This window comes from Hypanus sabinus, chromosome 5, assembly GCF_030144855.1.
Source record: "Hypanus sabinus isolate sHypSab1 chromosome 5, sHypSab1.hap1, whole genome shotgun sequence".
Classification (NCBI taxonomy): domain Eukaryota; kingdom Metazoa; phylum Chordata; class Chondrichthyes; order Myliobatiformes; family Dasyatidae; genus Hypanus; species Hypanus sabinus.
The window spans coordinates 61,931,429-61,959,315 of record NC_082710.1 but is presented as its reverse complement, the minus strand read 5'-3'; the positions used below and the strand labels follow the sequence as shown (position 1 = coordinate 61,959,315).

The window sequence follows — 27,887 nt, the reverse complement described above, 5'->3', positions numbered from 1 at the left end:
TGTTTACCTTGAAAGGTCAGGATTGATTCAGACTCTGCTGTAATACCCTTACAGACCCACTTGAGTTAACAGCAGGTTGGTCTTTAATATTAAACCGTGGCAACAAGAGACCGCTGAAAATTACAAGGATAACACATCAAATCACTTGCAACAAGATAAGTTGGAGATTTTCAATCTCAGTCATATTTGAGCTGTAGATTAAATGATTAGAATGAGGCAGGATAGCAGATTGGAGGAGGCTGAAGTTTTACTTTCGTGAAACTGGCTCTGAAAGGCTCTTGATGGATGTGTCATTATTCAAATTTTCAAAGAAAAGAGCAGAATATTCTTCATAGGGTTTTGTCATTAGGTTGGGATGGCAGCAAATGATAACAATATTAATAGGGTTTTGGTGTCACACAGGGTGTACTGGAGCCTGAAATGAATATCTAGGATAACTAAGCTTCAAAACACAGCAGGCAGTTCATCAACAGTAATAATCCTTACCTTTGAAATGAAAACAAGTGATTCCGAGAGACAACAGTTGGAGTTCAACAATATAACACAAAAGCTTTCACTGAATTATATTTTAAAGGATTAATCACAAAATTAGATTCAATTAGATAATGATTGGTATGGTTTCTTTGATCAGAAATGGAAGATGTGGACTGGTGGGTTATAATCTTTGGAAGTTTCACAGTCAGTGAACAATGGTTGCTCAAGGATGCAAAGTTTCTTGACACTTGCCCAGTCTTGCCATGGTTACTATTTCCCACATTTCAGCCTTGGTTTCAGTCTAGATGGCCTGGAAGGAAAGGTGGGGGCTGATGGAGGAGGGTTAGAGGTTGTCCAGATTAACCATCAAGTAATATCTACTGAATTCACCCCCACCCACCTCCTGTTTCATCTCCAATTTTTCAACCAGCCCAAGTCTGCCCCCTATAAGTAAGTGGAAAGTCATTACTACTAAAGTGTCTACATCCAATAATGGATGAGTTTGAACAGAGAAATGTAATTGTAACACCTGATGCTGATGTTACAAGCAGACAGGGATCCTGTCAGGGAAGGCTCAGCTAAGCTTTTTAAAATTCCTTTCTAAGCATCTAAACAACCAGAAGGAATTTCACAGAACTCCAAAGAAATCTTTATACTTCCTTGCACTAGGCTTCCCTAGTGCAAGGTTTAGAAACCCCAAAGCTAATTTAAGTTTATTTATTCTTCCAAGAGTATTCTGTCTAATTGGGTTGTCAAATTAGGATTCAACATTCAACCATATTCAACTGTAACGCCGGCTAGTAGGTCATGGCATCCGCCCCGGACTTCAAGTCGAATAGTCCTGGGTTCGAATCTGACTAGTTCCTTGCACGCTTTCCATCTGTGCTGGGTTAAGCATCGAACTAGCAACTTGGCCTCATAAAAATAGACAAGGGCTAAAGATATGGCAAGGCTTCCGCCTGATACGTTATAATGTGTGGAGAGAAACAATAAATCTAAATGTAACTAAATAAGTAATGAGCAGTTTTGATATTTTTTCATTCTGGTTAACTATCTATAGCATGCCTCCCACATAAACTTCCATTTTCCTTTCACTCATGAGCCGATCTAAGAGTCTCTTAAACGTCCCTAATGCATCTGCCTCTACTACCACTCTGGCAGTGTGTATCATGCACCCACCACACTCTGTATATATCAAAAATTACCTCTGATATCCCACTTGTGCTTTCCTCCAGTCACCTTAAAATTATGCTATTTCCATCCAGTGCTGTGCACTCTACCCATGCCTCTTATACACCTCTATCAAGTCACCTCTCCTTCTCCTCTCTCCGAAGAGAAAAGCCCCAGCTTACTCAAAGAATTGTCATAAGACATGTTTTCTAATCCAGGCATCATCCTGGTAAATCTTCTCTACACTATCTAAATCTTCCACATCTTTTCTGTAAGGAGGTGACCAGAACTGAACACAATATTCTAGGTGTGGTCTAATGGGAATTTTACAGAGCTGCAACATTACCTCATGGCTCCTGAACTCAACTTCATGAGTAATGAGGGCCAGCACACCTTCTTAACCACTGTATCAACGTGCGTGACAACTTTGAGAGATCTTTGGACATGTACCACAAGATCCCTCTGGTTCTCCAGACTGTGAAGAACCTTGCAATTAACCCTGTATTCTACCTTCAAGTCCAACCTTCCAAAGCATATAACTTCCCACTTTTCTGGATTGAACTCCATCTGCCTCTTCTCAGCCCAGCATTGCATCCTGTCAATGTCCCACTGTAACATACAGCAACATTTACATGATACACAGCACCACCACCCTTCGTGTAAAACTTATTAAGCCAACCTTCCACTTCCTCATCCAAATATCCAAGTTCAATTGCCTCCATAATACTTGGAGTCAACTTAATGTAAGATGCAGTCAACTGAATTTGCCAGTATTACTGCAAGAAACGGTTATGTTAGGCATTCACATGAAAGAAATCACTGGTACCTGTGAGCAATGTCCCAGAGCTGCCCACACTTATGTTGTAGGCCTATATCTTGGGGCATTGGTCAACGAGCAGTGTTACGTACTCGTGACACATGACACTGGTGCCCTTGTCACGTGACTGGGGTTGAAGCTGTACTGGATTTGAGGTGATGGTCTTGTGATGGTGGTGACGTCATTTTCCCGCCAGTAGAGATCATGTGACAGGTTTTTTTAACAGGTTATAAAAGGTAGACCCCACCCTGTGAGGAGGGGCAGTTCGTGGCTGGATTTGCCAGGTTGACTTCATGCCACTGCGTGTTTTAAGTGATGACGCAGTTTAGCTGAAGGATGAAGTTTTTATTTAATGCTAAAGTTTAAAAGGTCATTGCCAGCAGGTTCTTTATGATCCTGTTAGTTCGAAATTAGTGGAGAGTGAAGACTGGAAGTTGGAAGTTAAAGATCGAGGAGAATCGCTTTCTACGGTGAAACGGGGCGACCTTTTGTTTGATCCTTATTTGGAAGGATTTCGTTGACTATCTTCGTGTTAATCCCTAGGTTTAACTATAAAGGATTGAAGGTAGTGGAGAAGGAAAGGTCAGTGCCTTTAAGCCGTTCTGTTTCGTGAATTCTTCGTGGGAAGTTCAACGTCGGGGATCGAAGCAAGCGACGTGAAAGAGAACCTAAATTGTCCTATAAAGTCTCTCCTTTTAAATGGACTGTGAGCATATCGAACTTTTGGCAATACCACTTTTAAGAACTGTTTTTGGAATATCACTTTAAGAACTGTTTGGGCTGCCGCTCAGCAGCTGTTTCTGGTTACGGTAGTGTTTGTTTACTTTTGGGGGGTTTGTTTTCTGTGTTTAATAAACGTGTTGTTTGTTATAAGAAACCCTTGCCGAACTCATATATTTATTGTTGCCTGAATACGTAACAGCAGTAAGCCTCAGTTTTTGTCATACAGCGCCATTCTTTAGATTAACTTGGTGCACCATTCACTGGATATAAAACGTGATTAATTTTTTGAGGAACCCAGAAATAGATTTCATTATACGGAGAAGGGATTTACAAAAGCTAGAACAGGACTTCAGAAGGGCTTGCTGAGTTTTCCTTGTTGAGTGAGATTAAGGGAAACTCCCACATCCCGTGATTAGGCCAGGGTTAGGTTGGAGGGTTGCTGGGTAGCACAGCTCGAAGGGGTGGAAATACCTACTCCATGCTGTATCTCAATAAAACAAAAGATAGAAAGATTAGCTTCATTTATCATATGTAAAGACCAACATAGTCTGAGGATTGTGCTGGAGGCAGCCCACAAGTACTACCACACTTCTGGCACCAACGTAGAATGCCCACAACTCAGTAACCCTAAAAGTATGTCCTTGGAATACAGGTGGAGAGCAGAGCACCTGGATGAAACACATATGGTCTTGAGGAGAATGGACAAACCCTTTGAGAAAATGATGAAACAAACTGATGAAGGTAGAGCAATGGATATAGTTTATATGGATCTCAGTAAGGCATTTGACCAGGCTTCTCTCTTTGGAGTAAAAGAGGTGACTTGATAGAGGTGTGTAAGGTAACAAGAGGCATAGATGGAGTGGACAGCCAGAGACAAAATGGCTAAGATGACAGAATTTTAAATTTTTGGAGAAAAGTATGGGGGGGGGGGGGAGTACATCAGAGGTAGGCTTTTTTTTACAGTGCTGAAAGTGCACAGAACACTTTGCCCGGGTGATGATAGAGGCAGATACACCAGAGACATTTTAAGAAATCTTTATATAGGCATGCTGTTGAATGAAAAATGGAGGGCTATGTGGGAGGGAAGGGTTAGATTGATCTTAGAGAAGGTTCAAAGGATGGGACAACATTGAGGGCAAAAGGCCTGCACTGCACTGTACTGTTTTCTAGTCTATAACCTAATTCAGTATTGTAACAATGGTTGGAAGGTTGGGTCTGATCTATATAACGAGGATAGACAAATCCTAGGATTTGTTTCAAGAAATGCTTGTTGCCTGAAAAGCTTCAGGGGAAGCTCAGTGTGTCACAAATGGCTGACTGAAGCCCATCTGGCACCTGTGGATTGTTGAGAAGTGAACTGCGGTACAGTAGACCAGATGGGTCACCTTTTCTGACAGCAGGTTTATCTTTACAACAGTAATCACTGATGTCAGCCATTCAGTGTTTGAAAGTTCTCTCAGAATGTGCTTCTTTATATCATCACTGCTACTTAATGAGAATGGGAGTTTTTCAAATTCATGAATTGAAGGACATGATGGAAATCTACCTCTAGTCACTCACACAGAGTTGACACTCTCTGCTCATTAACCTGTTAATGCTCTCTACGTGAGAAGCATGGCAACCTGATCTCTGCATATCCAACATGACAATGAAAATCGAGTAGAAATCTGTTTCTTCTTACAGACGGAGACACAAAAGATGCTGGAAAGCTGGAGCAACACATGCCAAACACTGGGAAATCTCAACAGGTCAAGCAGCATCTGAGAAAACAGTCAATGTTTTGGGTTGAGAACCTCCATCAGAACTGGAAAGGAAGCAGAAGTCAGAATAAAAGGGTGGGGGGGGAGCATGAGCTTATCAGTGATAGTTGAATCCAGGTGGGGGGAGGGGAAGGTAGGAAGGTGGTGGAGGGGGGACATGCATGAAGCTGAGAGGTGATAGATGGAAGAGGTAAAGGTCCTCTTCGAAGAAGGAGAAACCTGACAGGAGAGGACAGTAGAAAGGGAAGGGGCTGGGTAAACTGTGGGAAGAAGATGTAGGTGATCCGAGGACAGGAGAGGGCAAAGAGGACAGAGGGATAAAGGAAAACAAATGGGGGTGGGTGGGATTCAGAAGGACTTGGGTACCAAAAGTTAGGTGGTTAATCATTGCTTTTATATTTAGAATTTTAATAAAGGTAATAATAAAATTAACTCTTGGTAACAACTGTGTGCTCGTAATGGAAACCTGTGCACCTCCACTGCTTGGTATAACAGGCACTGATTTGGAAATAGCATGTAAAAAAGGTCTGCAGCTTAGTAACTCTGATTGCAGGCTCCACAGCCATTATTAAGTGACAAACCACCAGAATACATGGGCACACAAAATGCTGGTGGAACACAGCAGGCCAGGCAGCATCTATAGGGAGAAGCACTGTTGACGTTTCAGGCTGAGACCCTTCATCAGGACTTCAGTGGAATGCAGCAAGACTTTAGTCCTGGCGAAGGGTCTTGGCCCGAAACGTCAACAGTGCTTCTCCCTATAGATGATGCCTGGCCTGCTGTGTTCCACCAGCATTTTGTGTGTGTTGCTTGAATTTCCAGCAACTACAGATTTCCTCAAGAAAGCATGGATCTTTGTTGGCTACTTAAGGTCCATAACATGGCTTTGTGTTCGGCCCACTATCACACAGCAATTCTGTGACTGATTATTTGGGTTTGATATGGCAAACTCAGTCATTCCGAACTTAAGCCTCTCTCTAATTTACATCTGTTCCAGCTTTTCATGTTCTGCATTCCTTGCTAGCTGTTTCACCATCCAGAAACCTTCTGCCATCAGCACCAGAGACAGGAAACCCCGTCAGGAAGTTCGTTAGAAGCATTGATTACAACCTTAAACCCCAAGAGGCATCACATAATGCAGAAAAGGGTTTATTTATCCCAGCAACTATCTTCCATTGAAGCAAACTAATTAATTGAGCCTTCTATCAAATGGAGTTTAGTTCTCTTGATGGAAGGCACGGATTCTCATTCATGACAAAAGGGATCGCATATTATATGGTAAGATATCCTCCTAAAATAATATGCAAGGCCAAGGAGATGATTATTGATATCAGGAGGAGGAAACCAAAGGCCAGTCCTCATTGGGGGCATCAGAGGTGGAGAGGGTCAGCGACTTTAAATTTCCGCATTATCTTTTCAGAGGATTTACCCTGGGTTTAGTATGTAAGTGCCATTAGAAGGAATCATGGCAGCACCTCTACTTTCTTATAAGTTTGCATAGTTTCAGCATGCCATCTAAAACTGTGACAAACTTCTGTAGATGTGTGGTGGAGGGCATATTCACTGGTAAGGAAACACCGATGTCCTTATATGGAAAAGCTTATGAAAAGTTATGGATACAGCTCAGTCCATCACAGTTAAAGCTTCCCCACCATTGAGCTCATCTACACGAAGCATTGTCACAGGAAAGCAGTATCTATAATCAGGGACCCCCACCACCCAGGTCATGATCTCTTCTCTCTGCTGCTATCAGGATCCTCAGGACCCACGCCAACAGGTTCAGGAACAGTTATTACCCCTAAACATTCAGGTCTTGAACCAGAGGGGATAACTTCACTCTCCCCATCACTAAAATATTCCCACTGAACTGGGGTCACTTTCAAGGATTCATCATCTCAAGTTCTGGATATTTATTGCTTATTTATTTTTTCTCTATGTGTGTTTTCAGATTTTTTTGCACATTGTTATTTGCCCTGTTGGGTGCAGCCTTTTATTGATTCTATTGTGCTTCATGTATTTACTGTGATTACCCACAAGAAAATGAATCTCGGTGTTGTATATGGTGCTATATATGTACTTTGAAAATAAATTTACTTTGAACTTCTAGCCTTCCTCAGTACAATGTGGGCATGTATATATGTCAGTGATTGATTACGTTTTGGTCTGGCTCTGAAACAAGACTCAGAACCCCTTGCAGTGTGCATGATCTGCATAATTCTGAGCAAACATCCATTTTTTCTGGAGACCAGAAAATATTTAACACACTGTCAGAAGTGTTGAATATCCAATTACATGGAGGATGCCATTGAATATTTTTGCTATGATCTACCACTTCTAAACTAATTTAAATCCAAAGTCTTCTTACCTCAGACAGCAGACTTATTGTTCTGCCATCTAAGCAAACAAGATGAACACCAGCCATCCAACACAGGTTGCTGTCTAGGGTGCTCAAGCTCCATGTTATATATACTCCTGGCTTCAGTTCAAACAGAACTACTTTCAGCATCAGTGTGGGGGAAGGAACAGGTGATAAGTGTATCGGGACAGAGCTGGGAACAAGTGGTTTGTGTAGAAGCCCAAAATCTAGAATAAGTCTTTCATCTGGCATATCTCTCTCAGTAGACATGAAGCCAGTCTGGAAAGCAGCGGAAGATACAGGAAATCTCCCAGTAACCAAGCGACCAGTAGATAGAAAGTGATTTTTTAAAAAATTCAATGGTGAGGAGATCTTTCCTGAATGTGTGCTCTGCTGTCAGTGTTTAACAGAAGGATTTGCTGAACCACTGAGCCCCAAAATGGCAGTGCTGAGATCAAATCAACAATGCATGCTGTTTGACAACATAACCTGCCTTGCTACTGATATATATTCTGAAGATACCCAATGCACATCCACTCTCTGCGTTGTTTGATATTCTAAACCAGACTATTGCTAATATGACTGAACAGTGGACTAGAATATGAGCACTTAATCCCTTGAGAAAGAAAATTAATTAAAAAAATCAATTTAAATGGCTGAACTCTGTACTGAAGAGCTATACAAAATCATATAATAATATAAATATAATTTTAATGATTCTTTTAGGCTAATAATTTTAAGGTACATTTTTTAAAATTATGAAACTGCAACCAGTGTTTTAACTTGAACATTAGTATTCAAATTGAAAGTTGAGTTGATTTGATTTAATCGAGATAAATGAAGATAGTCATTCAAAAGATTCATTCACTGCTTCACATACATGCATGTGTTACCAACTTCTAATCATGTGATATTTTAGCTTTGCAAGTGAGCGGAAGGATAAAGTAATACCATAAGAGCACTGCTTTAAAAATGGTAATAGTTTCAATCTTGCATATTCCACCATGTTAACATATCTGAAAGCCTGTGTGAACTTTACCCCAATGAATGGTTTCCAAAATGTTTATGGTGAAATGACTCTGGATTTCAAGAATGACCAACAATATTCATTTGTAATTTTTATTTCCACACTTATTATATCTTACAGAAAGAGACACAATTTAAATAGATTGCCTTTAAGTGGAGAAACCTTACAGACACAGCGATAACAATAACAATAGTGCAAGAACAAAGTTCTGATCAGAAAGCCATTAAGATACATTTTAAATAGATTATGTACAAATATTTTCTTACTATATACAGTTATGCACTACTGTTAATGAGCTTGGTAATGAGGACTACATCAATACACAGTACAGTACATTTGACTTCTAGCCTATGCTTTAGTCAGTATTTTGAAATTATGCATGTCACATCCTGTTGTTAGTAATCAATATTTGAATATCAACTCAAATTGCATTGGTTACTGCAAAGCCAATGTGCAGAGTGTTTATAATTAATATTAGGGAAGATTACAGGGTGTTGAGACAGAATCAAAGGTTAAAGGTTGTTTAAGAAATTGCACTACAAGGCAATTTATGAGGCAAGTAAACAGAAGGGAGTGCACATGTTGCTGTACTATTTGTGTACATTAAAAAATAGGATGCTGAACTTTGTGTTATAACAGATATAATCTTTCCTCTGGTTACAAAACAATCAGGTAGCTAATAAGTGTCAAAAGGGGTATCATACTTTGTTACTTTTGGCATTGCTAGGAACTCTGGCCTGTTTGTAAAACTTCCCCATGAGGTAAATATAACTTGTGACAAAAAAAAGCAAATAACACAGCATAATCAGCAATTTGAGAAAAAAAGACGAATTAATGTTTATATTGATGGAAATCATCCACTTGTAACATAAACCTGTCTTTTCAGTTGCTGCATATTTCAAAACTTATTTCAGGTTTTCAGCATTTACAGATTGTTATTTATTATTATTAAAGGAGAAATATATCTTCTATATGACATGTATTAATGAGAAAAATAAAATCTTAAACCTATAGATTAGCTATAATCTCCAGGCATATTGGCAGATACTCACTGATGTATTGACTATATGAGAACAGACAGTTACCATTAAAATATTGCAGTCAAATATTGCTTTGCTTCAGATATAGGAGAAGCAAATTTGAAACATTTTTCATTGATGCACAACGCCGATGAGTTTTCCTAATGAAACATTATGTTTTAATTCCCCAAACTGATGTATGCATCATTAAAAAGACATGCACATTTCAGCCCAACTTATCTTTTTACATAAGTGCTCTACAGTGCTTAATAAAGGTTATTTATGTGCCTCTATAAGTAGTAGTTACCTTTAAAACACATTTGTAAGGTTTCCCACCAGACATTAGATCACAGCATTTTCAAATCTTTATCCATTTATTATATTTCAAAACATATTTAAAATTCTTGGTGACTGTTCAGAGGACCCATTGCTTACATGCCATATTGTTAGCATGCAAGCATGATACAAATTCTAATGGAGTTCTTTTCAAGTATGGTGAGATCTGAGGTTACTCTACCTATTGAATTTGGAACTGATCCTTCATAACTCAGACTGTACCCACTGGTGTCCTGGCACAAAGATAAGGAGTTTATAATAAATCCAGACACTATATATTGAAGTTTGATGGATGAAATTTGCATCACATATTCTTCATTTAGAAACGTCATTCTGTGCAGAAATGGTTTTGTTAAACATCACTATTTAATTTTCATGCAGTACATTCAGAAATACAAGTGAGTGGTCAGACGCAGAGGTTGAAATCTATTTGGAAACATTAACAAGCAGCCGATATAATAATTACTGGTTTGCCAAAAATTACTGTGGGGTAGTGTAAGAGATTCAAAGTATTTATGTCATTGTTAGCTTATTTCTGTTCTGTTAATTTACTGCTGTCAATAAATAATTAATTTAATATTGTCAACCCAAGCAATGCAACCTTTATAGAATCAGTGATTCACTTAACCAAGTCCAAGCTCATAAAAGGCTCTTATTTATTGAGGTAAAGGAGGAAATGATCACAAAGTTGCAAAAAAAAAGTAATTATAGCATTTAATCAGTTGCATCTTCACAGTGATTTAAAACTTTTTGGACTGATTTGTGCTGATCACCACCCACTGAGTGCATCTTGTTTGTAATCAGTGAAACCCCTCATAATATTTGCAAGTACCTCACTGTAGAAAGTCCTCAACTATACAGCCTTTAAAGTATTAAATATTAAGTTTGATCAAGAGAGCATAGTTTCTGATTCAATGATTTTTGATTCACTGATTTTGCTGTCTACAAGTATCTAAAATAATATGCAATTTTTATAAAAAACCATGCAATTGAACTACATTGCTAATAAAATCAGATGTGTGTTTGCACACTGATGAGTTCACAATCTTGGGCTTATTACTTAGAGGAATCATTAGACAAAGACCTGGCACATGGAGCAATGGTTAAGCCATTTCTCCAGTCTCTTATTAACTGGCCCCATGCAGCATTTAAATGATGCAATCTGCCAAGTCCTGTAGCCATAATTTTCTGTGGAGCCTGAAATAAATAGTGGCTGGATAAGGGACTTTGGTGGGGCAGGTGGCAGAGATACTCTGAAGGAGAGACAACTAATAGATTAAAAATCTGCATTCATGAAATAACTTAATTCCAGCTTCTTTTAGCATGTTATTATTTGGATAACTTTTATCTTTTGAATAATTTTAAATCCTTTTATAATTCAATCAACTGGTAAAATTCTACCTAATGAAAGGGTTTGTGAGATGACGTGAAGTGAGCTCTCATGATATTTATGAACATTATCTACTTATTGCCTAAATAAAGTAAAGTGATCCTTTGAGGAAGAATTTGGTTTACAACGCAAGGTGTAAAATGGCTGCATTGAGTGCCAATCTGGGGATTGTATTACTATGTACAAAGTAAGCCTAAAGACATTTAGTCTGGATTATTTTTTCAGGTAACCATGACAGCCACCTATAAAAAATGTTTTTCTTAAATATACAAATAAAAAAGCCATTCTTCATTCATTGATTCTGTGACAAAAAATTGATAGTGACAAGCCAGACCTGTTCAAACCAGGATATTTTTTGTTGGCATATGTTACTGAAATATTCATTTAATATTGGAATGTATTACTATCTTGACAGTAGATTATCTTTTTTTCATTCCCACTATCCTTAAGAATTGGAATTTACTATTGCTAGTGAAGCTATTGAATAATATTATTTTTTCCCTTAAAATAGATTCACTGAATTGAGAGGACTGAGGTTCAATTTTTATTGGTCTTGCATCTCTTGGTTAAGATGCACACCTGATAATTAAAACAAGCCTACAGAAATTTCTACCTATGTTTGCATAAAATATGAACTTAAAAAGCTGTTTCAACTGTAGGGCACCTGAAGAGGAGTTACTAGAACGAGGAATATGGACTTCACAGCATGGGAGTATAATCACTGTTGTGGTACTGTGTTATCTTTTTAGCACAGAAGTGAAGATTGAGAGGCCACAGAATATTACTACTCCCAATAATGAACCCAAATGGGTGAAATCAATCACGAGAGGTGGTCAAGGGTATAAAATAAATAAATAAAGACAAAGTTTATAGAATTGAGATTCCCGTCCAAAACACAACAATGTTCATAATAACAGTGGATAATTTTAATTCCCTTTTACTATCACATAAGAATGATTAATTTGATCTCAGCAATAGATTCTAGTGAGATAACCTCCTGAAATAGTTTTTAAAATCACCTCTAACCACAAGAATATTAAAGTAACATGCCATAGCTGTCTAAGGGTACAGTAAAATATCCTCTTTTTCACTTCCATCTTGTTTTTGTCATGGTGGCAGCTGAGTACCATTGACAGGACAAAGTGAGCAGCAGTCTCTGTAGTTTGAAATAGGTAATCAGAAGATATTATGTTAAGACTAAATGTTAAGAGTTTAATAGATATAATGTGAAAATATGAGTGTATATTTATTATTTCTCTTGTGTTTTATCTGCATTCATGTTTAAATAATCATTGCTTTGATTAATGCTTTTGAAGAGTACACACAGCTTCTTTTGCCTGCAAGAACATCAGACAAACATCACATTGCACATATTGTCCCAAGATTGACAATAATCCTATGTCATTTCATTACATTCATTATGGCCATCATCAGTTCAAGCATGGACTTAAGTATCCATCCAAGTGAGATTATTGCTGTATTAATTTTTATTGACAGCTGTAAATAAATCTATTGAATCCAAACTATTTGAATATCTGCTGAACGTTAACATTAAAAAGCCCTAGATAATTAAATATTTATATATATATATTTATCCTGTATATTTATATATAGATTTATTAAAAACACACCTTTATAATATTTCCCCATTTACTCAATCTGTATATTGACCATATTATATAAAGCTGGAAACAGTAGCATTAAGAGTGAAGACCTATATTAGATGTGAAATCATGAGGGCAAAATGCTGATTGGCATGCCACACCTTTCACCAGTGTTAGAATTTCCCTGTAAATACTGCACAAAGCTTACACAGTGAGAGGAAAATGTGGAGATCTGTACAAAGATCTTACACAGAAAACTCTTCTGCAATGCATTAGCAACTGAATTCATCACTGTACTTGTGCTTTGCTGATGCATATGAAACCTAATTACAAATACTGAGGAATGTAGACTTTTTAAAAAACAGTCACATTTAGGGATTAAACTAAAATATCTAACTCAATGAAAGGCATTTTAACTAGCTACACATCAGGTTTAATTTGAATCTATATCAAGGTCTTAAAAAAAGAAGTATAATGGATAAAGAAAACATACAATTATGTCTATCCATAATTGTTTAAGTAAAGTGCAGAAATAATCTACAGGCCCTAAGGTGTTACTTCCACAATATGGCAGAATGTCAGCGACTTGATTTTGGTTTGAGTCAAAGCAGCAAAGCAATAATGTTATATATAATGGATAAATAGCTACAACCTTAACAACAGATTAATAGCTCTATGACCTTAATCTTGCCGTTCACATCTGATTCAGGTACTTGAAAGCAAATTCAATCTATAGCAGCTTCATTATTTTATTCATAAATTGTACTGGTGATTAGAAATGTGGTGCTAAGCTACAGAAAAAATACATTAAAAATTAAAACATAAAATTATGTAATGGCTTAATAGATGCGCAAAAAAACTTACAGAAGTGACTGTAGCAATCATTACATCTCCAGCACTAATCTGATTTATAGTACCTGAAGAACAGGCAAATTTGGCTAACTGTCTAGAAGAACCCCCAAAACCCAGAAGACACCCTCAAAATCAGTTTAATGCACCATTTTCTTTTCAAAAATAAATTAATTCACACCAGTCATTTTGAAATATTAATGTGATTTTTTTCAATATTGAAAATCTGGCAGAAAAAATCTCCCACTGAATTTCATGTAACAACAAAAAAGATATTCAAATAAATCTTCTTAAGGGGTCTTTAACCAAATTGGGCAGTAGTCTTTTCATAGACATCAGAGTAATTCAGTGAAATCCCAGAAAGTGTAAATCTCTCCAAGACACAAACATCAACTTTATTCATTTGCTTGAAATGAGGTCAGAAAGTTAACCAATCAAGTAAAAAAAAGTTGCTAATTTTTAGTATTACTTTTTCATTCACCATTAAATTACATATGCCAGCTGAGTCGGTCTGGAAAATAAAACAAAGCTGCAGTGAGCAAAATGAGTTATCATTTTCCCATCTGTACCTCTAATTGAGAAAACGTGTGCAGTTGTGAAGCTCACACTGTAACAGGGCACACAATGATCTTCTCTTCCAACAGAACAGCGACGATCAGAAACACAATGTATAATCCAAACATGATCAAACCAAGAGCTTTATTCATTTTCCATTTGCAGGCTCCAATTGAAAGGATGACGAAGAGGAGCATGATGAAAAGAAGGACAATAGCACAGAACAAACCATTGCTGCTGACTTGGACAGGGCGAAAGTTGGTGGTGAAGGCTTTCAGGAGCCACGGCAGGGGCAAGCTGAAAAAAGATGAAGGAAAATAGACTTCAAAGATTTCTGAAGCAGCATATTGAACCATTACTTCTTTCATTAATCATTTAGAGTTAAGCTCTACTACAAATGCAGAGTTTGATGTTATTGCAAAGATAGATGTATATTTTAATCTAAGAATAAAGAAACTGATGTTTCAATGGTGCAGTGGTTTCATTTAATATCAGAGAACACATCCAATATACAACCTGACATTATCACTCTTCACAGACATCCTCGAAACAGAAGAAAAACCCCAAAGAACAAATGACAGAAAAAAATCTTAATAATCCCTGTTACGAACCCCATAACTGGGTCACTTACCAGCAAAGATAGAGAGGTCCGTTGAAGTCTGATGGCATTATTTTAACAGTATTTATTGATAAAAATACACAAAATAATATCAATGCAAACATACAGATAATATACATCATCAATACTAAATCTAAAAGCGCGGGTATAATAATAATCAATAAGAAATAGCTCTATCGTTGTCTAGGGGCTAATGTATTGTCCGATGGAAATATAAAAGTCACTGTTAGTTTGTTCAAGCTGCAGCGTTTTGGTTTGAGAGAAATACGGGTTAAAACTTGCCCAGTCCTTTTATGATGTCAATCCTTTGAGAGTCATTGGGAGTTGGGTTCCCCGTTGTTAGCTAAAAGCCATTCTCCCATGGTAAAAGCCACTGGTTCCGGGGCAAATGGAACCGAACGCACTGTTCCCACAGACTCTCTTTTATCCTGACTCACAGGGTCTCAGATGTCAATCAGGTTGGGGTGATGCAATCCCTCCCTCAACCAGCCCACTTTGCCAGAGGGCCTCCACGTAGCACAGCATCATAATACACAAGTCCGTCTCCAAGAGACAATGGCCATTTCCCGTAGCTTTTATATCGCCGGGGGGGGGGGGGGGGGTCAAGACATTCCGCACGTCTCTCTCTCTCATTTCCTGGGTCTCCTGACAACGCGTTTCCACCAGCGGTTAAAATGAAGTAGTACAGAGACCTACAGGATTTTAGAATCTAACCCAATACAACAGCTCTTCCTTTTCATTCCAGAGTAATACACAATTCAGCATCTAAACAGTTAATGATTACAGTGTCACTTCCTTTAATATCTTAACATCTTGTACCTTACTAAAGTCTTGTAGCATCAGACTTCAATTTAATAACCACCTATTTTTATTTCTTTCCTTCAGCAAACAAAAACTAAGGAGTTGTGATCTTAGCTTATGTGTATACTACAAAAGTTCATGCAAATACTAATCTTTCTGTTGCTTTCAAATTTAACAGGCAGGCTTCCATGGGGTTGTCTTTATTATTCACATGCTTTGCCAAAATCCCATAAAACCGGCTTTTGCTATTTAAAATGGCGTCCCCATTAACCATTGCCTCTTTTCCGGTTACTTCCCACGTGGGGAGCTTGGGTACCCTGACGAAATAGGCTTTCGCCTGCTTCTTTCATAGGAGTTATTTTATCAACACCGTGTCCCATACGTAGACCATCTTCTGAATTTCCACCCAAATCTTTAATGTTACACAAGTTGCTAGCTTTCTCTTCAGGACCCTTCAGGCTATTAGCTTTCAGTTCGAACTCTTTGTTCAAGCAGCATTTCAAATTCTGCCTTTTCACACCACACTCTGGAATAACAATAGCATGGGGGGTCCCGTCATCTTCCAACTCAATCTGTAAGCGATCCGCAGGCTTTAAATTTTCTTCATTCGATTTGGGAACTACATATTTCCCGTTTCCTTCAATAATAATATTTATCTCCCCACTTTTGATCTCCGCATTAACTTTTAACACACCTTCGAGCACAAACACCTGGGAACTCTCACTTCCCACTATTACCAAGGTTAACCCTTTCTTCACTGAACCACGTCTATCTGACCCACAAAGACGGCCTTCCTTTTCAACTGAATCAAATACCTCAGACTTTTTCTGAGCTCCATTACTAGGTTCAGTACCACGTGCATCCACATCTTGGACACACTCAAATGGGACATTTGCCTCTTCCAGGCTTTCAATACCTGTACCTGGTCCAAATTCTAAATTCCCCTGATTCTCCCAGCTACTCTCTGGAGTAAACTCAACCCCGCGGGCTGAAACAACCTCATCTGCCAACCCAGCAGACTTCTTCGAGGTAAGGGCACCCTTTCCATCTAGGACTGCCCTCATTTCATTACCGGGAACACCTTTAGAATTTTCAACTTCTTCAAACAGTTCTGCCAAACCAGACAGATCATCCATGTCCAACCCTGGACCCTTTAACAGCTCTATCTGTTTCTCTTCTTTATCTTCTGCCTCTAGAACTTTTCTCCTCGCTAAGGGAAGGTCTACCTCCTCTCCCTTACCCTCTTTCACTTTACTACTCTTCGTTTTACCACCCTCTAAACCCTCGTGGTACAGGGTTGGTAAAAACGTCTCGGCCAAATCGAAACTGGCCGGACTTAAACTGTTCCCTTTCTCAGCTGCCTTTCTCGACATGCTGCGAGTGATCGTGCATGCGGGATAGATCTTGGAATCTAGGGGCGGGGCCGCAACACTCACCAGCCGGCTTGTCAGCATCATTGCTGACCAAACCTTACCACTGGCTAAATCGTTACCAAGAAGGACGTCCGCGTCAGTTCTCAGGAATTCTGATTGCACCCCTATTTCAACTGGTCCAGACACCAGCTCACAATCCATAATGACCTTATGTAAGGGCACCATTGTCGTCCCTTTGCTTATTCCTTTCACAGCTGCCATTCCCGTCTTGCGACCAAAATCTAGTACCTTGCTGCTGATCAACGATAGCTCAGCCCCCGTATCTCTCCAGATCCGTACTGGAACTGGTGTATCTCCCTCCCTCACAGACACAGTTCCGTTTGACAGACAAGTCTCAGACCCTTCTCGTACTCTGTCTACCCGGGGCTCTCTTGTTGATTTACTGATTACCCTGGCACATCCGATAGGGACTGCTGCTTTCCCTTCCAAGAGTCCACCCTTCTCATAGGCAAACTCGGTATACGTCTGATTCCACCCTTTCTTTAAATTTCTGAACTTTTGTCTATACACCTCAGGTACTAACTCATAACTCCGGAGAATGGCTGCCTTTACTTTGTCATAAATCTCCTCCTCTCCCTCCTCCATGGACAACGCCGTATATGCCTGCTGTGCCTTCCCCTTTAACACACTTTGTAACAGCGCCACCCACTGATCTCTGGGCCACTTCTGATTCACTGCCACCTTTTCAAAAAGCAAGAAATAACTATCAACATCTGTCTCCTCGAACGGAGGTACTAACCTCAACTCTCGACTAACATTAACCCGCTCCTCTCAGTCTGACCCTTGATCTCTTTGCCCTTGCCTTAACTTCTCCATCTCCAAGTCATGCTTCCTTTGTTTCTCTGCCTCCCCATACTCTCTCTCTTTCTCGGATCTCTCTCTCTCTCTTTCTCAGCTGCTTCCAGCTGTTTTAACTGAATTTCATGCTCTCTTTGTTTCTCAGCTCTTTCCTGCTCCTGTTTCACCTCTAACTCCTTTAGCTGGAGTGCATGCTCCCTCTCTCTCTCGGCTCTTTCATTCTCCTTCTCAGCTGCTTCCAGCTGCTTTACCTTAATTTCATGTTCCAACCTTAATTTCTCCAACTCTAGCTGAGCCGTCCCACTAGCTGGTACCTTTTCAGGAATATTTTCCAGTACCTCAGCTGCAAACACATTCTTCCCAATATAATACTGAGTTATTGCCCTTCACACCTCCCGCTTTTTCATTGACAACATCACCTCTGTGAGGTTTAACCCCTTCACCAAATTTATCAAGTCTGCTTTGGTGGCCGCCTCTAGTGCCTCCAGAGTCGGGTTTTCTATAAATTCACCCACATCCATCTTTGCTGGTTTCCCGTCTGGCTACCTGCATAACCAGATCCAAGTTTGGACTTACAAGCCCGATTCACTGGCCCTCCATTTTGGTATCAAATCCCAGATGAGCCCCCAAGTTGTTACGAACCCCATAACTGGATTACTTAGCAGCAAAGATAGAGAGGTCCGATGAAGTCTGATGGTACTATTTTAACAGTATTTATTGATAAAAATACACAAAATAATATCAATGCAAACATACAGATAATATACGTCGTCAATACTAAATCTAAAAGCGTGGGTATAATAATAATCAATAAGAAATAGCTCTATCATTGTCTAGGGGATAATGTATTGTTCGATGGAAATATAAAAGTCACTGTTAGTTTGTTCAAGCTGCAGTGTTTTGGTTTGAGAGAAATACGGGTTAAAACTTGCCCAGTCCTTTTATGATGTCAATCCTTTGAGAGTCGTTGGGAGTTGGGTTCCCCGTTGTTAGCTAAAAGCCATTCTCCCGTGGTAAAAGCCACTGGTTCCGGGGCAAATGGAACTGAACGCACGTGGCCTCCTCCCACCGGCTTCTGCTATTACGGGATCGCTAGCGTTTCTTCTGGTGTGTCTGAGGGGCTGTTCCCACAGACCCTCTTTTATCCTGACTCACAGGGTCTCAGATGTCAATCAGGTTGGGGTGATGCAATCCCTCCCTCAACCACTTTGCCTGAGGGCTTCCACATAACACAGTATTGTAATACACAAGTCCGTCTCCAAGAGACAATGGCCGTTTCCTGTAGCTTTTATATCGCCTGGGGGTCAAGACATTCCACACGTCTCTCTCTCTCATTTCCTGGGTCTCCTGACCCAAATCAATAGAGATCCTGCGATTCTCAAAAAGGAGGGGGCTGCAGGCGTAACATCCCAAAGCCCCCTCCTCCCTCACACAAGCAACAGCAACCCTCCCCCCTCCTACTTATTCTGGCATAAAGCATCAGCATTCCCACCACCCACCATGCAAGCAACAGCAAGGCCCCCAAAGAGACGATGCCTTTCACATCAAGTACTGGTGTAGAGTGCATACTTATCAGTCAATCTTATCACGGCGCCAAAAAGTCCTCCAAAGAGTCATGGGATCTTTTAGATTCAGCTGGATAGGGTTAAACACCTCACTTTGAAGAACATCTCTTAACTAAAATGCAGCATCCCATTGCACTACAGCAAAGGGTCAATGTGTCAAATTCTGGAAGGGGGTTAAACTCAGCCTGCTGTCGCAGAGGTTTGAGCAGTACCACTGTGTCAAGCTGGAATCATTTAGAAAGTAATAGTTCTTTCATTGAATAGCATAATAATTTAACAACATTGTACTCATGTTTGCATTCTGCTGAGAAAGTGCAAAATGAAAGGATTCAAGTTAGTTCCGCGTGGTGCTGAGAACTTTTTAAAGACATTCAGATAGAAATAGAGGCCTAGTTGATGAGAACCCAAAGGTTGGTTTTCAGAGGTGTTATGGAGAGGGAAGCATTATGGATCTGGAAGGGGAGGAAAAGGGTTAGGAGTTGAATGGAAAGAGAATGAGTTAAGTAAGAGTTGGTCTGGGTAGATAGCAGGGAAGCTACAGGAATGGCATGTCAGGGATTGAATGTGTAAGAGACTATTTGTTTTGAGAAGCTGAAAACAGGAAATAATTCAGCTTCAATGCCTTCTGTTAATTAATACTCTAATTGAGTTGATGGATGTACGGGTCAGTGCTAAAACCAGAGATCATTTGTGCACCCCTAATAATCTGTGAGGTCAGTGATGGTGCTCCCTACTGAGCACCATGTTGTCATTTACTGCTTGGGCTTATAAATAGAATGGCTACCTCAGATAATAGAAGAGGGGAGAACTTAAACATAAATATGTTGAAACACAGTCAAGTGAACAATGCAACAGATCTGCGAGTTGGCCAGTTGGTTATCCAGTGGCCAGCTGGTATATATGGGGTCAATAGAAAGGGCACAAATGCAACAAATGACAGAAAATTGGGCACAATTCTGAAAGCATTCTGTTTGACATAGATGGCAAGGTTAAAATTCCTTTATATGAACTTACCCAACTGTAATGTCAAATATATTGCTTCCAACTGAGCTGGACACTGCCATATCACCAAGTCCCTTCCGCGCAACAATTACACTTGTGATTAGGTCAGGAATTGAAGTGCCTGCTGCTAAAATCGTCAATCCCATGATCTCTTCGGTGATCCCAATAGTCTCCCCAACCTATAGAAATAAATGAATAAATATTGATTTATGTGACACCAGTAGAAGAAAAGCTTGCAACTATATCAGGATTCATTCATAAAGATCACCTTTCTAAATCAATTTAATTGAATTAAACAATTCCTGGAGAAAAGGATTAACTCAGCATATGTGAAATATTAAGAACCTTGAATCATTTTCTGGATACAGTATTGTATACAGATTTGACTACAAGCAGAGAATAAAAAGAACTTCTTAAAAAAAAATCGTAGCTTGAGAAAATGATCACTGATCACAAAGGATCATGGCAAGATTTTTTGTTGAGATCATCCCACAACTTCTTTTTCATAGGTACAATCAGCCCTCCTTATCCCCGGGTTCTGCATGCAACCAGAACCAATCCCCTATGGATAAGGAGGGCTGACTGTCCTACATATAACAGTAATTCTGAACATTTAGCACCTTAATTGTCTGATAATTCAAATTAATATATCAATTTGAAGGAAGAGAAGATGATCAGATTAATGGAGGTTGTCAGAGATTCTCTGTGGACTAACCTATTTCTCTCTCCAACAGATAAATGCGATAGTCACAAAGCACAGAAACAGTCCCCTTGGCCACTGAATCTACACTGACCATTAAGCACCAATTTTGACAAATTCTACTGTTATGGCTTGTAACTCTGAAACATAAATCTAGTTGGGGAGATAGTTACTGCCTGTTACGTCCCTGGCATTTAGGGCGGCAATGAAGATCCTCCATCTCTCTCTATTCATGACCATTTTCTCTACTGTGCCCCAGGTTTGTTTCAGGTCCATATTTCTGTCTCTATGGTACGGCACCATGTTATCTGTGGTCTCCCTCATTGTCTCTGCTCCTCAGGGGACCTATAAGTGCTGTTTTGATGACGGAGCTGGTGTCTCTTCTCATCACATTTCCAATCCATCTCCAGTGTTTCCTCATGATGATTGTGGCCATGTCCTTTTGGTGACACTGAAGGAGTAGGGTGTGGTTGGAGATCTTCCTTGGCCAGAAAATGTAGGGGATCTTCTGGAGGCTCATGGTATGGAATGACGATTGTTCTGTGTCATGTGCCAGTATTCTGTGGACAGAACACAGCTCTGGTACAGCTTCACCTTGGTGTAGACACTATACTTGGTTGATCCGTATGTGTTGCTCATTGATCTGAAGACGTTTCTAGCTTTGCTGAGTCAACACTGGATGTCGTCCTTGGTCCCTCCATTCTGCTGAATGATCATCCCCAGGTAGGTGAATCTGCCAGTTGATGTCATATGCCTTGATGGGAGGAAGAAATTCCACACTGAAGGCCATGGTCTCAGTCTTTCTCTGGCTGACTTTGAGTCCAACCTGTCACTAAAGTGCTGAGTTTTCTCTTGCATGTACTGGCGTGTATGTGATAGTAATGTGAGGTCATCCACAAGGTCAAGGTTTTCTAAAGTAGAGAATAGAGTCCACCTAATACCTTGCTGCTTATCATTCATTGTTTGCCTCACAACACAGTCAATCACCAGGTTAAATAATATTACTGACATTACACGGCCTTGCCTGACTCCTATCTTGACTTCAAAGCTCAAATTGTAGACCTCAACTGTGCAGGTGAAGTTACCATAGAAATGCTGGATTAGCTGGACAATTTTGAAAGTGACAGAGCTTGTAATGCATGTCTAGCTTTTTTTTTACTTTAAGAAAGGTGTGCACTTATCATGGGATAGCTTCATGACATATACAATTCAATTACTCTTACACATAACACACAATCCATTATGTAAATAATAAAGAATGCTTAATCAAACAATGTATGTACATTACTCAAATATTAATTATACAACACTCCTTCCTGCTTAGCTATAAACCCCAAACTCAAGGTCAAATGCATCTCAATTTATAAACATATACAATATAAACAGTATACTTAATAAAACTACTATATAGACATTCACAGCATAGTAAATTTTAAATAGTCTCATTTAGGCCTGGAGATTTAATCACTGTGTAGATTATCTTACTCTAGTGGGACAATGTCTTTCCTGACGAGGTGGGTGGGGGGTGGTGGGGTCACTCTGCTTGGCAGGAGAGACTTGTGGCTGTGGAACAATCTCTGTTTCTGATGACTCCTCCGTGGTGGCTGTAGGAGTTTAATCTGGGACTGCAGGAAGTGGTTTGGACAGCTATGGACACCTCTCTTCCCCTTTTCTTGGCTTTCCTCTATGGATCTACTTTGATCCTTGCTTCCTTCATATTCTCAGCTTCTTTCTCTCTCTTTATCCTGCTTTTTTTTCTTTCTCATGTTCCTTCTCTCCTTTATGCCTTTTCCTTTCTCACTCGCGCTCTTTTTGTGCCCTTTCCCTTTTTTAGTCTCTTGTCTTTCTTTTTCTCGCCTTCCTTTTTGAGTATCTCTGAATTTGCTAATTTCCTGAGAGGTTAGGTGTCGTTTATTCTCTTCCATTTCCATAGCACTTATGTCACCTCCTCTTTCTTTTCCTTTTTCTTCTTTCTAGATTGTGCATCTTGATCCTGGGAAGGAGCATTTAGTTCACTGGACTATTCTCTTAATAATCCTTCTATTGCTCCCTTTACTATCTGACATCTCTTGGGTTCCTCATCCACAACATCATCTGACGAATCCTCTCTTTTCATATTTCCATTGACTCCTTTTGCTTTGGCCTTCCACTCATCCGCCTAGGCTTTGGTCTTTGCATCTACTTTTACAAGCAGCTTTTTGTCTCCCATTTGAAGTTGATACTATAATCTTAATACATGCAGAATAGGTTCTGGCTCTCTATACTCACAAAAGCCAAATGCTTGCAACTTTCCTGAAGCTTCTTGAATTCTCTTCCAGCTTAAAATCAAGTCACATTTCACAAGTAACTGCCTGATTAACATATCAGAAGCTTTCTCAGATATGTTGCCTACAAAAACAATTGTAGTCCGACAACTGCTTTTGTCACTTTCATGCTTCCTCTGAGCAGCATGGTCCTTCCTTGATCCAATAAGCTTTCCTACCAGAGTCCAAGTGGTTGGCACCAACACTCAATTTAGACAGTCGTGGTATCATTCAGTACCTTTCAGATGACTTCATCGCAGAGGGTGTGGCATGCAAATGATGGATGGATCTCCAACCAAGTTGTAGTTGTCTCAGTCAATCGTGTCCCAACAATGCTGGTCCTGCTGTTTTCACCATAACCAAGCCAAGTGTGGCTTGTTGGTTGGTTATTACACTGTTACTAATGTCATTCTCACCAGGGTTATCTTTTCTCCATTACAACTTCTTAATTGGATACCTGCAGACTTCAGTTCTGTGTCTTTAAAATGCCATTCAAACTTACTTTCTGGAATGACTGAAACATCCAAGCCAGTGTCCAATTAATTTTCCGTTCACTTCTGGTGTAAGCTGTGGTCAGTTTTCACATTGTACATGACAAGGTTATCCAGTCTTGTGTCACTTGCATCATTATCAGATTTTCCATCAACAGCACATAGATTAGTGCTCTTTCTGAAACTGCAACTTTATTTTTTAGCCTTTTCTTTTCCTGTGCATTCCATTTACTTTTGTCTGCTCTTTGTATGTGTCCTACTTTGTTGCATTTTCTGCACATTTTACCTTTAAACCTGCATTGGTCTAGTGTACATGAGCCCCTGCCACAATGGTAACACTATTTGTTCAGACAAATAGGTTTCTATTTAGACATTGCAATTTCATTTACCTCACTTTCATTACTGACTGCAACTCAATTGCATCTCTGTTGATGTTTCCATTGATACAGCTATTTGAACTGATCTTTTAAATGTATGTTGTGCTTTCAGTTAGGAACCATTTTTGAATGCTTTCTTTTAGATTCCACAAATTAAATAACCTCTCAGTACATCATTAAGCCCATTATTGAACTGACTATGCTCAATCTCTTCAAATCAACCATGTACGCTGGAAGGGACTCCCCTTCATTTTGATTCCTCTTATAGAACCTAAAACTTCCTGCAGTCAACAAAGGCTTTGGTTCTAATTGTTCCTGAATTACTTTCATGATATCAGCAAAGTTCTTTTTGGCTGGTTTAGATAGAGCAGTTAAACTTCAAAGCAAACTGTATGCTTTTAAATCCAATACACTCAGCAAAATTGGCATTCACTTCTCATCAGTTATTGCGTTTGCTATAAAGTACTGCTCAATCCACTCAGTATACAATATTCAGTTATCTCTTGTGTAATCCAACATGCCAATCTTTTCAATGTAGCCAGCCAATTTGGCTCTTTTTTATGTGATTATCATCACCCAGTACTCACTGCTTATGAACCCAAGAATGCTTCCATTTTCTGCTTATTTAAAAAAAACACAATCATCTTTCCTTTTGCGAAGGAAGCATACTGCTTGAAAGGGAAAAAAAAACATGCTGCACTTTTTCTTAAACTTGATTGTTTCTAGCTGCACTTGCTTTCTAAAACTCAAATATCTCTCTGTGTTTTAACAGGAAGGTAGCCATCTTCTGTTTGTTTTAAAAATACCTAATTGCCACTGTTATGTTTAGTAGCTAAAACTTAAATCTATTTGCAAGAAAAAAAATGGAGCCTTGAATGCGATCTAACTTTGGTTTTTACCAGTTTTACCAATCACAGTACTAGTTTTTTGTAGATTTAAAAACATTCTTCTTAGTGAAGGTATTCTTGGATTGAGATTATGTGATTTTGACCAAGCAATGGTAAAAAAGTGGTGGTATATTTCTAATTCAAGATGGTCTGCAGCATAGAGGGGAGATATAGGTAATGGTGTGCCATGTATCTGAAACCCTTTTCCTTATTGACGATAGCAAATACAGGTTTGGGAGGTGTTTTTGGAGTCACTTGGGGGAGTAACTGCAATGAAGTTTGTATTAGAGATACCCTGCAGTCCTCTGCATGCTGGTAATGGAAGGAACGAATTAGGGTAGTGGATGCAACAGCAATCAGTGGATGATTTTGAACTGAATGGTGTCAAGCTTATGCCTGCACATATCCAAGCAAGTATTTAATGTTTAATGTTATTTATAAATTTAGGTTATTTATGTTATGTTATTTGTTTTTCTAGTTTTCTGGCTCGGAGAATTACATAATAAGCTAATTGATACCATAGTTACTGGATGCTAATTATTTATTTATTGAGATACAGCGTAGAGCCCTTTGAGCCACAATGGCCAGCAACCCCCTTATTTAACCCTAGTCTAATCGCAGGATGATTTACAATGATCAATTAACCTGCCAACCAGTACATCTTTGGACTGTGGGAGGAAATCAGAGCACCCAGAGGAAACCCATGTGGTCACGGGGAGAATGTACAAAATCCTTACAGACTGTGATGGGAATTGAACCCTGGTCATCTGCACTGTGAAGTGTTGTGCTAACCACTCAGCTACCATGCCGCAAGGAGGAACACACTGCAGCTGGTGGTGTATGAATTACAGACTGGTTGATGGGTGCTGATCAGGCAATCAAGCAGGCTGCTTTGTTCTGGATTGTGTTAGAATTCCTGAGAGTTATTGGCACTGCACTATATCAGGTGAGTGGAGATTATTCTGTCATGCTCCTGACTTGTGTCTTGCAGGTTGTGGGAAGACCTTGGGAAGGCAGGGCGTGAGTCACTCAGTGCTGGATTTCTATCCTCACGTGGCTGGGTCTAGTTGAGTTTCTGATCAATGATGACTCCCAGATATTAATTGTAGGAAATGCCACTGATTGTCAAGGTTAGGTGTTTGAAAAGGTCATTGCTCAGGATGAATATTACTTCCCAGTGATCAGTGTATTGTTCAGGTTTTGCTGCATGCAGGCAAGGACTGCTTCATTCACTGAGGAATTGTGAATAAAATCGAACATTGAGCAAACATCAGGAAACATTGGAAAAGGTATTAATCCTTTAAAAAGCAATTTTTGAAAATAACACTGCATCAAAGAGAAGTCAAATCTCTGGTCACTTTGTGACTAGCAAGTAATATTACCTTTTAATTTTTGACCATCTTGGACTATTGCTTCCTTACTTTTTCCTCAGACTGGGTCTAAATTTCAAGCCTCACCACTCAACTCAGTAGGAGAATGGGGTCATGGTCAGCAAATGCAAGGGAGAAGTGTTGGTTAATTTCTGCAGAGCAGTGGCTCTCAGGCAAGTCCCAGGAAGGAAAGGGAAAGAGTAATTGAAAGCAGCTTCCAGATTCAACTGCAGTGCCAGTTCTTGTCATGGCACAGCATGCCATTGGCATAATGTAGAAACAAAAATGGAGTACAGTAAGCCTAACATTCTTACATCGACACTAGACATATAATTAACATCTTCAAAGGCTAAAATTTGTTCAGGATAACTACCTATGTTACCTGGAATTTAACCTTTACTAATGTGGCAAATGCATATGCAATTCATTAATTTTATTTGATTTTTTTCATCTGAAAATACAGACAGAGAATTTGTTTTAGTTATAATGTATCTAATCACTCAGGTTGATAAATAATCACTTTTATAATGACCAATACAAACATACCCTTTTAAAATACAAAGAAATCCCATGATTTTAATTAGCATTTTGGTGTTTTCATTCTACAGTTGTATTTATTTCTCCCAAGACATCTACGGTCTAGATCAGGGGTTCCCAAACTTTGTTTGCCATGGACCTCTACCATCAACTGTTTGGGAATCCCTGGTGTAGATTTTATAGACTTTGTCAATCACCTCAGAAGATGTCCCTGTTGTAAATATTCAGCCCTTTGTATACAATAACTAAACATGTGATGCAGTAAAGTGTGTCAAGATTTACTTTCAAAATTAGTTTCCAGATTTCAGAATATGAGCCTTATGTACTGTACATACATTCTTCTAGTTTACTTACAACAGGGGGTTGACTTTCTCTTAGGTTAAAGATATTAAGATTCACTATCCGATAACTACTTAATGAGACAAGCAATAAAACAATGGTTCATAATTACTGGAAATGAACGTACTTACCTGGTGAGCCCACCAGACCATTAGATAGGAAAAGCCTGCAATCCAGGTGATTGATCCAAAGAAGGAAATTACAAAAAATTTCCTGGAGCTCTGCAACATGAGAAAAGCGTGTGTCATTTTTGAGTGTACACTCCTAAATCAGCACAACTCAAAACAAACTTGGGTATCAACTTATGTAACTTTAAATGTACAAGCAATTTTCCAGTAATAGTAAATTATTTTGTTAACCAGCAAAATAGCTTGTTTTTATGGAGTTATTTATATCTCTGGAGTGGGCATGGATTATTTCTTTAACAAACAAGCTTTCCACATAATTCCCACTTTCCTTTACACCAAATCACACCAATGCTTCATCTAGCATCTTCACTATCTCAGTGTTACGATAGAGGTTGTATAAAAAGAAATTGGGTTATAAGAAAATACTTCCACTGAACATACTGATCATAAATCTTCC

At 39.2% G+C, this 27,887-nt stretch overlaps 1 protein-coding gene across 1 annotated transcript in view; it reads right to left on the bottom strand.

Annotated features, from left to right (window-relative positions):
* Positions 1-8,479: 8,479 nt before the first annotated feature.
* slc24a2 (solute carrier family 24 member 2) overlaps positions 8,480-27,887 on the bottom strand; it is a 252,818-nt gene continuing 233,410 nt past the window's right edge. The window contains exons 9-11 of the mRNA XM_059970015.1: positions 27,434-27,523; positions 20,311-20,477; positions 8,480-14,377 (exon numbers count right to left, since the gene is read on the bottom strand). Of these exons, the coding sequence (XP_059825998.1) occupies positions 14,128-14,377; positions 20,311-20,477; positions 27,434-27,523 (507 nt within the window). The 3' untranslated portion in view covers positions 8,480-14,127. The remainder of the gene's footprint in view (positions 14,378-20,310; positions 20,478-27,433; positions 27,524-27,887) is intronic.